Source organism: Phacochoerus africanus, chromosome 7, assembly GCF_016906955.1.
Source record: "Phacochoerus africanus isolate WHEZ1 chromosome 7, ROS_Pafr_v1, whole genome shotgun sequence".
NCBI lineage: Eukaryota > Metazoa > Chordata > Mammalia > Artiodactyla > Suidae > Phacochoerus > Phacochoerus africanus.
The window spans coordinates 26,093,122-26,105,352 of NC_062550.1; the positions used below are offsets into that span (position 1 = coordinate 26,093,122).

The 12,231-nt window shown below is 55.9% G+C and overlaps 1 protein-coding gene across 2 annotated transcripts in view; it reads left to right on the forward strand.

The window, feature by feature from the left end:
• The first annotated feature begins 559 nt into the window (after window positions 1–559).
• LRP1 (LDL receptor related protein 1) overlaps window positions 560–12,231 on the forward strand; it is an 82,856-nt gene continuing 71,184 nt past the window's right edge. Inside the window, exons 1-2 of one of the 2 annotated variants that reach the window (XM_047786987.1) lie at window positions 560–1,106; window positions 9,491–9,613. In XM_047786987.1, coding sequence (XP_047642943.1) covers window positions 1,040–1,106; window positions 9,491–9,613 — 190 coding nt within the window. In that variant the 5' untranslated portion in view covers window positions 560–1,039. The remainder of the gene's footprint in view (window positions 1,107–9,490; window positions 9,614–12,231) is intronic. The other variant, XM_047786986.1, reaches the window with a different exon arrangement.

The following is a 12,231-nucleotide window of genomic DNA, read 5'->3' on the forward strand; positions in this document are numbered from 1 at the left end:
CCCTCCGCCGCAGGCCCCAATCCTGGTCCCGGTCTTACAAAGTCTCCAAATCAAAGCTCAGCCTCTCCCAGTATCTTCCCAGCGGAGTGGCGGCCCCCGCCCCCACCCCGGGCAGCGGAGGCACAGTCGGGCTTTCTCGTGGAGCTCTGGCCTCGACCCAGACCTCTGGGTCTTGGATCCCCAGACCGGGCCTGATCCTAGGGCAAGACACCGAGTTTCAAAGAGAAGCCGCTCAGGGCTCCTCGCCCCCTGCTCAACCCCTCTCGCCTCTTCAGCTCTGCAGCGCAAGGGACCAAGCCCCAGGCAAGGAAAAAGGCGCTCCAGGCCCAAAACTAGCCAGCAGGGCCGAGACCCCCGCTCTAGGACCGCTAGCCAGAGATCCAAATCTGGTCGCCTCTCCGACTCCCCCTCCCCAGGGCAGCACGCCAAATCAGCGCATGCGCACTCACAGGATTGCCGCGTAGCTCTCCCCCCCCCCCCCCCTTTTTCTTTCCCCGCCCCTTCTCTCCCTCCCTCCTCTCCCGGTCCCCTCCCTCTCCCCCCTCGGCCCGCCCCGCGACACCTCAGTCCGGGTAACAGTGGTGCGAGCTCCAGGCCCGTGCACTGAGGAGGCGGAAACCAGGGGAGCCCCCAGAGCTCCATCAGGCCCCTTCCAAAGGCTCCCCCACCCGGTCCACGCCCCCCACCCCCCTACCCCGCCTCCTCCCAATTGTGCATTTTTGCAGCCGGAGGCGGCTCGGAGATGGGGTTGTGAGCTTCGCCCGGGGAGGGGGAAAAGAGGAACGAAGAGAACAGCAGGGGGTGAAGGGTTTGGATTGGGGGACTGGGGGTGCAGCCGGTCTGCAGGCCCTTCCCAAGGGGGCTCCGAACTCTACCTCGTCACCCACGCCCCTGGTGCGCTGTGCTGAAGGATAGGATAAGAATAGAGGAGGAGAAGGGAGGAAGGAGGAAAAAGGGGGACCCCCCAATTGGGGGGGGGCGACGGCGAGAAGTAACAGGACCAGAGGGGAGAGGGCTGCTGCTTGCATCAGCCCACACCATGCTGACCCCGCCGCCGCTGCTGTTGCTGCCCCTGCTCTCAGCTCTGGTCGCTGCCGCTATCGATGGTGAGTGAGATCCCGCGGCCCCCTTGGACCCCTGGGGACACCCACTCCCCAGCCCCCACTCCAGCGTTCGGAGGGGAAGGGAGACGCGGGAGGGGGTGCCTTTTGTTATCCCAGTCCAGCTGACACAGCAGCGGCCCAACTGGGGGTGGGGATGGGGGGGTCCAATTTGGAGAATGGGGGCCCTGAGCAAATGATGCTTCAGGGACCCCCAGCCCAAACAAAGACCAGAGGCCTAGGAAGGGAGAAGAGGGATCCCCTTTTTCTGATCCTGGGATCTAGAGGCCTTCTCTTCCTATCTCTGGTCGGGGAGGGCCTGCGCCTCTTCTACCTCCTCCACCCCCCAACCCCCCATCTGAATTGTAAAGGAATCCGGATTTACAATGTACTGGTTGCAAAAGGGGGCGGGGGTCCTTTTGCAGTGCCCTCTGAATCTGAAAGGGGGAGCCAGGTCAGGGGTGCCCTGCTGAGAGCAGACAGGCCCTGAAGAAGGCTGTGGGTGGGGAGAGGGAGGGCCAAGAGAAGGCCCCCTGCCTTGGGTGTGGAATCTGGGCCCTTGGAGACCAGGCTAGGAGGCCTGGGTCCAGGATCCAGCAGGCTGCCAGCCTGGGTTCCGCGGAAATGGGCACTTCCCCTTCTCAGGGCCTCTGTCAGTAGCCTGGCAAGGGCCGTGTTGGGGGGCATAGGGGTGGGGGCAGACGGAGCTGTATGACTTTGAATTTCTCAATTCCTGGGAGCTTTGAGATGAAAAATGTCAGATGTCATCCTTGGGGAAGGGGGCTGGAGAATGGTCTGGAATGCTGAGGTGGGAGGGTAGAGGAAGGTTGCCTGCTCCCTGACTTCTGGCTTGATCACATTTTGGAATGGAAGGAGAGTTGGAGGTTGGAGGAGGGTTATGGCTATGCCCCCACCCCCTCACCCCCTCATTCTCTGCTGCTTTGGTAAATGTGTTTATTTCTCTCCACTATTTTCCCTCCTACACACACACACACACACACACACACACACACACACACACACACACACACCCCACTTTGTATACTGCAGTTAGGCTTGGGCCAGAACTGTGTCCTTTCGGTGAAGTGGGGTGCCCCCTTCCCTCTTTCTGTGTCAGCTATTTTCCCGCTTACTTGTGAGTCACTGGTTCAAGTCTTGCTCAAGCTATGAGCTGGGGTCATGGAGTTGAGTTGGGCTGGGTCCCTGATTTGAGAAGGAGTGGGATCCCATCCCTTCCCGACATTTAGTCCTCTCATCCAGGGGAAAATCTGGGCCCAATATCACCCTGCACCCCTCCTCCATCTTCTAAATTTTGCCAGGTTGGGATTGGGAAAGTTTTTCTCTGAAACCAGATTATCTCTCTCTCTTCCCCACCCCCCAGCTTGCTTCAGCTAGGGGAGGGAGGTTAGGGGGTCAGGTAGTAGCTGTGCCCAGAAAGACACTATATTCAGTGGCCCTCAATCATGCCATCTTGGGGACCCTGTCCACTTGTCCCCCCCCACACCTCAGATATCTGCCCAAGAGGAGGAAGGAGGCTCTGCCCCGAATATCCTTCAGATCAGCCCTTGCCCATGACTTCCTCCGTTATTAAGGTTGTTTCCTCTTGTTCTCAGCCCTGTGAAGTGGGAGAGGGAACTGAGGCAGAGATTTGGGTGCAGCAGCTTCTGGGAGAGATAGTGAAAAAATTTTAAGAGTGAAAGAGTGAGCCATCAAGAGCCCCACGTTGGAGGTGAATGGAGTTAGAAGGGAGAGGAGGTCTCTGAGAGCAGAAGAGGTCCCCAGCCCTGTCAGGAATGGCCCAGGGAGCTTCATCCCTAGGGCTGTAAAGTGGGGTTCACCCACCAAGTTGGGGGGCAGGCGGTGAATGGAAGAGAGAGACTGGGCATGTTCTCCCTGTCTCCCAACCTTTCTTAAGTTTGCACCCAGTCCACAGCTGTAACCCCAAGTCAAACCAAACTCTACCCAAAGTCCCAGGGAGAGGACCCCTCCCCCCAAACACATCAATGTTCTCCCCTTAGCAATGGGAATAGGAATCAGTGGAAAAGGGCACCTGCCCAGACCTGTAGGGCCAGTGTTGTCCAGGACAGCCTAGGGATTCCTGTATCCCCACCCTTGCCCTCATGGCCAGGCCCCACAGACACAGAACTTTCTCCTCCGCTTTCCAGAGAAGGACACTTCCTGGCTCCAGCTTCCCTGACTCAGTGTCTAACCTTCTACAGACCTTGCTGCTTTCCCTCCAGGGGAGCAACCCTGGGGTCCTCCTCTACCACCTCTGCCTTCTCTGTTAAGCCCTAACCCAACCCGCAGCATGCCCTGCTCTTTGGGGAGCATTGTCACTCCCCGCTAGTAAACAGAACTGGGTATGCTTGCTACCTGGGAGGATGGAGGAACAGATGGAACGGGGGACGGGAAGAGGGGTTACGGAGGTCCCTGCTGAGACGAGGGACATTTTGTAGTAGAGAGGGCTGGCTGCCTCCCTCTCTCTTACCCGTCTCCGCATACCCGCCCGAGCCATGTATCACCAGTGATCAGACAAACTGGACAGCTGAAATGAGTTCTGAGGCTGAGTTGTTTGCCTCCTGGCTCTCCAAGGGGTGGTTCCAAACTCCTTTCTCCTCTGGTCAGACTCAGACCCTGAACATCTCCCCTTACCCTCATCTTTCAAAGCAGGACATGCAGGACATTGATTTGGGGATTGGAGGGGTATTTTGATGTTTGTGGCTGCTTCTCAAGACTTCCTTTTCTCCCAATCCTGCTCCCTCTTCCTCCATTTCCTCTACTTTTTTTTTTTTTTTTTTTGCCCCCCAGCCACTCCCCATCACTGGGCCTCTTTAAGGAAGTCAGCTGGGGCCCTGGTCAGAGCCAGATCCTGTCCACATTCTCTCAACTCTTCCAAACTCTTTACTTTCCTTTGGGAAGTCTAACTTTCTTTCCTCCTGCTGTTGTCTTGGCCTTTGCATATCAAACCCCCAAGCCTCAGGTTATTCCCCTCATTAGTCTCCTCTTGGGGTCCCCCCACCCCATCACCCCATGAACTCTCCAGCATTCGAGTCCTCCAGCTCTGGATGGGGGCGCGTTGCCCTTGGGGAATCTGGTTGCAGTTGAATGGGACCCTGCAAGGGTCCCTGACCTGGTAGAGCTGGGTGCCGAGTGCTAGTGTTTGGAGAACCTGGGGCCCTGTGTTCAGTCCCACATTTCAGCCCAGTGAGCAGGATCCTGCATTGTTTAGAGAAGGAAGCAGTTAGCTCCGGATTGCTTCCGGTACAGTGGCCCCAGGCCCCAGTGTAAAATCTGCTTGGGAAAGAGGTGAGGGACCATGAGAGCAGGCATTTGCCCCTCTTGCATCCCCACAGGAGGTGAGAATCTTTCTGATGCCTGGACTTGGCCAGTTGAAGAGCTCCAGTCTTCCCTCCTCCCACCCTCCCAATTCCTTGGGAGGCAGTGACCCCTATTCTGAGTCTCCCTTGGGTCAGACTCTGCTAGGGCAGGGACTCTGTCTGCCCAAGTCAAGATATATGCTTCCCCCACCCTGAGTCTCAGGGATATTATTCTTTGGGTTCATCCCAAGACAGCTGTGTCATAATCTTGGCAACCTCTGGGCTCAAACCCCTTCCTGGTTTTTTGCCTCTGTCTGTAATGGGTGCGTGCTGTCTTGGCCTAGCAGAACCTCCGTCTCTCCTCCTCCTGGTTCATCTGTCTTATCTCATCCTTCTGCGGCATCCTCTGTCCTGTCTCTCTCAGTCTCTGTCTCTTGCTTTGCCTCTGTCTGTCTCCATTCACCTCCACCCAGGCCTCTGTGTATCCTGGAAGCTACCTGGGAGCAGAGGTCTCTCTTCTGCGCTTTCCCACGTGCTCGTTCTGTTGGAGTTACTCTTCCCCTCCCTGGCCAGACTCAGAATATCCAGTTCGGCTGTGGAAGTTCTCTCCCCACTTTTCTCCAAGTTCCTCCCTCTCCTTTCCCCTCCACTAATTTTGGGGATGGATTTTTGGAGAGAATGTTTCTGGAAGAAAGGGAACTTGATACCCTTTGTGGGTTGAGTAAGAAGGGGAATGAAGAAATTTCAGAAAGAAGGAGGGAGGTTAGACTCCTAGCAGAACTTCCTCATAACCTGAGAACTGGGGAAAGCTGTGGGGAATGGATCAGGAGCTTAGAGCTTTTACTTCTGCTGTGCCTAAGCCCTGTGTGTGTGTTGAGGGGTAAGTGGAGAGGGCTTCTGAAGGCCTGGTGAGAGATATGCTGACCTCTGGAGGCATTGGAGGGGTCTGAATTTTACTTGCGGGGGAAGGAAAAAATGATAGGGAGGCCGCTGGTCAGGCTAATGTCCTGCTGAGTCAATATTGACTCAGGACGGAGCGGGAGACCCTTCCCCTCCCCTGGCAATCCAAGCCATCCCGTCTGTCTGTCCAGGCCGCAAAGCAGAGGCCCAGACTCAGGAATGACAAAAATGTGTCTGAGCCTCACTGAGCTGCGGGAAGGAGCCACCGGGTAACACCCAAAATACATAAAATTCAGTGAAAAGCTCTCGGTTTGGGTCTGGGAGGCCCCTGCTGCCCCACCCCCGTATGTTTGAAAGTTTAGATTCCTGCAGGCTCTGCCCCCTACCCCCTGGCCACCCCCTGGCTCCTCTGTTCCCTGAGATATATCATGTGGTTCCTTTTAGAAAACATCCCCTGGTATATAGCCCATCATCTCTCCCACTGCTGAGTCTGCTCTTGAAAAGGACCTAGTGGTAGGGGGGGCGATTCTCTTTCATACTCCCCCTGCCTCAGGTCTCCTGGGTCTTTAGAAGTCTCACCTCTCCTCCTCTCCCTCTCTGCTCCCAGGGGGATCAGTGGATGGGTTCTACTCCTCCAGAAGACCCCTCAAGGTCTGTCACCCTCTCTTTGCAGGTCAGGCACTCTTGCCGCCCTTCCCTACCCCACCCCCAAGTCCCAGAATGGGACAGGATGACAGCCAAGGCTCAAGCAGGGCAGTGGGGTCCTTGTTGTGTCTGGATGCACAACCAACCCTACACCTCCTGTTCTGGCTCCAGCTTGGTGGCCCTGGGGGCCATGGCTGGGCCGGGTGCCTGGGTTTGAGGGGGGGCAGGGGTGTTGGCCGGAGTTAGCATGGCGGTCACATTCATCTCTGGGCAAAGCTGAGAACAGACAGCCCCTGTGTCCTGGCCTTCTCTCTGCAACCTCGCTCGCTCTCCCTCTATAGTCCTCTCCTCCTTCTCCCTCCTCGCTTCCCTCTTCTGTCCTGTCCCTTTCCGGCTCATCTCCTCCGCCCTCTCTCCTCCTCTCTGGGGAGCCCTGAAGGCCACTACCACCTCCTGCAATCTGTCTCCCCACTCCCAGCTCAAGGACCAAATATCCTCCCTTGCCGTTTTCCTTCTTCATCCTTCTTCATCTGGCTCCATCATCGTGGTCAGTGAGAAACCACCTGTTCAGTTACTAATCGCTCTGTGCCTCAGTTTTCTCATCTGTATGATGGGGATTGCAACCATACCCATGTCACAGCGTTTGAGCATCTAAGGGGGTTAATATGTCCGAAGTGTTTCAGCCCAGTGGCTGACACAGAGTGGCCAAGTGGAAAAGCATTAGCTCATATCCTTGGGCAGCCCCAAGTCTCACGACGGGCAGGAGGCAGAGGAGGCCATTCGTCGCCTCTGAACTTAGGGCCACTTTGTCTCCTCGTCTAAGGCCACAAAGGTGGGTTTTCTGGGTGCTGGCATCTGGCATGGAAGCCTCCGCTGAGGGGAGTGGGGTTGGCTGCCGGCTCTAAGCGGATTACAAGTTTCCTACCTCACGCCTGCTGCAGCTCCACCACCTCAGATGAGGCTGCCCTTGGCTGTGTAGACTGCCCCAAAGTAGGTTATTTGTTTCTTCCCTCCTCTCTCCTCCTGCAGGCAATTGAAGACAGCCTAGGGCTTTCTCCACTTGGCAGAAGGGACATTCTCTCTGATCCTTGTGCTGCCCTGGCCCGTGGGAGGGGTGCACCCCTGTCTTTCTGCCCTGGGCCCGAAAGGATGCTGCTGTGGGACAGGGTCCCCGAGGGCTCCTCTTCCTTTCGCTCCCATCCCCCACTCCCTCCCTCTGCAAGAGCACATCTGGTTTGTGAATCTCTCTCATTCCAGCTTTCGGAGTTTGCCAGCTGCTGTTTCCTCTGCCGAGAGTTCAGGCCAAAAATGGGGGTGGGGGACAGCAGGGGTTTGGGGAGGGGACAACGTGAGGGCCAAAGGAAGAGGGGATCGTGGCTGGGACACGGAATGGAGGAGAGGTCGGAGTGACCAACCAGTGACCTTGGCCACGGCTGTGAGCTCAACCCCGGGGAGGAGTGGGGGTGTGGACTAAGTCCAGGTGGGGGTGGCGGTGACATGGGGGCCTTTCTGGGCTCCAAACAGCCCATCTGCCTCTGAGTCCTATTCCAGTCTCCTCTACTCCGCCCCCCCCCAGCCGGTCTCGGCTGGCCAGGGGAAGAGGACCGGTCTCCGGCATGCTAACTAGGCTGGCGGGCTGTTTCCCCGGGAAGACCTCACAGCTGGCCCAGTGGGGCAATGAACTCAGCATTATCCACCTCCTCAAGGGGCCTTTATTCCCTGCTCAGGGTGGGGGGTAGGGGAGGGAGACTCGGGGCTGGGGGGCCCAGCCAGGCCATCCTTGATGTGTTTCCTGAACTCAGCTCTCATCCTGGCCAGGGGCCTGAGTGCAGTCCCGTCTGCCAGAGATGGGGGTTAGGGGGGAGGCTGTCTTCTCCGTGTGGCTCCCCTCCGACTCCGTCCCTCCCAGCTCAGAGCCCTGACACACTTTCCTTCTGCTCTGTCCCAGCTCTGAGCTCACTCTGCCCTGCATTCACGGTGGTTGTGCACAGCTGCCTTCCCAGGCTGGCTCCTGAGGGACCCTCTCACTCCCCCCTGGCACCCTAGTGCCCAGTGCAGTGCCTGGCACAGAGCTGCTCTCCCCTGCACGACGGCTGAAGAGAAATGGGAAGAGGGCTGGGAGACTGGGTGAGGGTGAAGAAGGGGGTCTTTTCTTCCCCTGGAGGACATGCTGATGGGATGTGGAGGAACAACCCCTGAGAACCTTTCCGTGGGAATGGGGAGACCGGTGGGGACTGGCTGGTTAGAAGCTGAGAGTCAGCTCAACCGGTGTGAGCACTGGTTGTGTCACTTGCCTGCTGGGCGACCGCACCCTCTCGGAGGCTCGGTTTCCTCATCTAGGAAATGGTGGTATTAGTAGCACCTACTTTGTCGTATTGTGGAGAGGATTAAGTGATACATGGAAAGAACTGGTTTACCACATTTCCCGGCCCACTCTGAGGTAACGAGGAGAGTTAGTGTTACCGTCATAATTCCTCCTTGGAGGATGACGTTAAGAGAATAGGGTGGGAGCCAAGGGAAGCTGCTAGGGCAAAGGAAAGAGGTCCTGGATATAGGAACTTTGCCAGTCTGCTGGGCTCAACCAGCTCCTATAGGGAGTTCCCACTGTGGCAGAGAGGGTTAAGAACCAGACTAGTATCCATGAGGTTGTAGGTTCAACCCCTGGCCTCCCTCAGTGGGTTAAGGATCCAGCATTGCCATGAGCTGTGGTGTAGGCCTCAGATGCAGCTCCAGTCTGATGTTGCTGTGAGTGTGGTGTCAGCCGGCAGCTGCAGCTCTGATTCAGTCCCCAGCCTGGAAACTTCCATATGCAGTGGGTGCAGCCAAAAAAAGACCCAGTTCCTATAGGTCACCCCAGCCATCCCCCTGCCTCTTACCAACTCCATCATCCCGAGCAATCTTAGGTGCCTCTTCCCTCCGAGGGCATGAGCTGAAAGTCTAACCAAAGGGAGGCTGTGTCTTTATAGAGAACGGAGGTAGAGATGGGGCTCCTCTGCGGACACCACCTCCAGACCAGCACTGGGCCAAGGGCACCCCAAACATCCTTGGTTGTTGGGAGTTGGAGATGATAAGTTCCAGGACCAGGAGTGTCCCAGAGATTAGAAAAGACCAGCTTTGGACTTCTAGTGGGATGGAGAGGCAGATAAAGACAAAACATGTCACAGGCCTAAACACCCCATCACTCTCAGCCAGCAAAGTGGGGGGTGCTGTTGTTTGACCAGAGTAACAGAACAGCAAGGGCTTTGACCCCGAGGACCAGGCAGGGGCACGCTGAACAAGCAGCCTTTGGGACTGAGGGGTGGGGGAGCAGTAAAATGTGCTCTCTGCATCTTCCTCCCCCATCACAGGTACGCAGGAACGTTCCAGGAGTGACCCTCAGCCACCTGCTCCGCAGCACGTGGACTGTGGCTCAGAGTCTGAGCCAGATGGGGACTGATACTGGGGAAAGAGGAGTCCCTAGAAGGCTTTATGGCATCAAGCTGGCCTCCATCCTCCCTTCACGCCCCTGTTTTCTTCCCTTGCCTCTAGTCCCTAAGACCTGCAGCCCTAAGCAGTTTGCCTGCAGAGACCAGATCACCTGTATCTCGAAAGGCTGGCGGTGTGATGGTGAGAGGGACTGCCCGGATGGATCTGATGAGGCTCCTGAGATTTGTAAGTACCTTTTCTGGATCCCTTCTCACACCCCTGATTGACCGCTTTCCCTTTTGGCCCAGGCAGTTTGCGTTGAGGACGGCTGAGCTCCAGCCTGGGGTGGACCTTGCTCTGTGACTGTTTGTCCATGACACAGCTAAACCGTCCTCTCGCCCTCTTCAAAGAGCCTGGCATGGTGCTTGGCGTGCCCAGAAATGGGCTCCCTCAGCTGCTCTACCCTCAAGTCTGCCTGAGACTGTTCTCTGGGCTGACAGCTTTGCTGGAAGGGGAGGGTCCAGCCTCTCTTTCCTTTGGGCTCAGCTCGTCCCCCTTCTTCCCACCTCTGAGCCTCCTGATCCTTGATGAGGGCCCCTAGGTCTCGCTGGGTCCCCTTCCTGTCCTCAGGGTCCCAGGCCAAAGGCCACTGGTTCTTGCTCAGTCTCTGTACCAGAAGCCCCGCCCCTGCGCATCCCCCCCAGTAAGTGGCGTAATCAGAGGCAGCTGTTTAAACTGGGAGAAAGGTCCCCACCCAGCCTTTACCCTGCCAGCAGGGGGTGGAGGACTTGCTGGCGGGATCCTGGAGTCCTGGGCAGCTGGCCGTCTCTACCTTCAGCGTCTCCTTTGCTGGGCTAATCTGGGCCGGGGTCCGGGGGACCCTGCCTTCCCAAGTCTGTATCTGTTCCCTCTCTGAGTTTATTCCGTCCCAGCCCCAGCCCCACACCCTCACCCATAATTATCAGGGATAATTTTAGGGCTGGAAAGGGAGCCACCAGTTCTCTCTGCCTCACCCCCATACCCTGCCCTGGAGGCGTGGAGGCGAGGGATAGTCCCTAAGTGTCTCTACGGTGGGGTTGCTCAGCCTCGAGTGTCTTCTTGTCTGATGCCATCTTTACGCCCCACATTTCTGACCCTGATGCTTTGAAGTTTTCTTGTAGCCACATTCAAAAAAGTAAATACAATCAGGTGAAAATAATTTTAACTTTATTTTACCCAGTGTATGCAGAATATTATCATTTCACTATATTATTCATATACAAGCATTAATGAAATTTTTTTGCATTCTTTTTTTGTGGCCATGGCATTAAGTCTTCAAAAGTCAGGTGACGAAAGCCAGGCACAAAGGCCAGCTCTGGCTCTTTGCACCCATCCTTCCTTTAGTTTGATGCACACTCCACCTTATACACATCCCCACGCTGTCCCCACTCATATACACTCCTAGACCCATCAAACTCACACTCAGCCGCTCCAGGGCACTGACTCGCTCCCCTCAGCCCTCCTGGACATACACAGACAAGGGCAGATGCTAGCACAGACACGTCCTCACAACAGCACAGAGTCAACACTCTGAAACGGGGATGCAGAAACACCACCTGCCCTTGGACCCTCACACACCAACCCAGACTCGCCCCCCAAAGGACATGGAAATGCACATACTGAGGCCAGAAGCACCAGCACACGTGGAGACTCACAGATTCACCCTCACTCCACACCGCTCCACGGTGAACACTGCCCTCCCCTGTGAACGTGGACTCCTCCTAGGCGGAGGCAGGCAGGTGCATTCACACACAGACACTCGCTCACGCCCTGTCCCGGCTTGGGAGCCAATGGGCATTGGTCTGTCTCCCAACCTACAGGTCAGCCGGCGCCCTAGCTCACCTGGCTTCCTTAGAATCCCCTGAGGAGCTCTACCCTGCCCTCCCCCTAGCCCATCCTCTTGAGCAAGAATGGAATTACCAGAGATAACACCAACAGGCCACAACCTTTGACCCTTCCCAAACCCGTCCATCAGGCAGGCGGTTCTGGGGCTGGGGGTTGAGAATAGCACATCCAATAGAAATATAATGCAAGGCATGTATACAATTTTGAAGTTTTCTTGTAGCCACATTCAAAAAAGTAAATACAATCAGGTGAAAATAATTTTAACTTAATTTTACCCAATGTATGCAAAATATTATCATTTCACTATATTATTCATATACAAGCATTAATTAAATTTTTTTGCATTCTTTTTTTGTGGCCATGGCATTAAGTCTTCAAAAGACAGTGTGCATTTTATGCTTAGAGTTGGAACCGGTCACACTTCAAGTGCTCCATAGCCACATATGGCTTGTGCTGCACATGGGATTGTGCAGTTTAAAATCCTTGGTCCCCCTCTCACCCTCAGGCTCTGTGATCTGGGGAGCTTTGGGAAGGAAGGGTCCTTTGTCTCCTGAATGTAGAATGTAGAGGCGATGGGGTCCACAGCATGGAGCATTTGGGGAGTGGACCCTGCTGAAACCTCGTTCTCCCCTCCACCTGGTGGCTCCCAGGTGGCTCCTGTTGGGGATGGTATAGAAGAGCTTGATGCAGTTCCCATTGCAGTGCAGCAGAAACGAATCCGACTAGGAACCATGAGGTTGCGGGTTCGATCCCTGCCCTTGCTCAGTGGGTTAAGGATCCAGCATTGCCGTGAGTTGTGGTGCAGGTTGCAGACATGGCTTGGATCCTGTGTTGCTGTGGCTGTGGCATAGGCCGGCAGCTGTAGCTCTGATTCAACCCCTAGCCTGAGAACCTACATGTGCTGCAGGCGTGGCCCTAAAAAGCAAAAAAAAAAAAAAAAGAAAGAAAAGCTTGAGGTGAAGCGTCTAACCAGCCCTGAT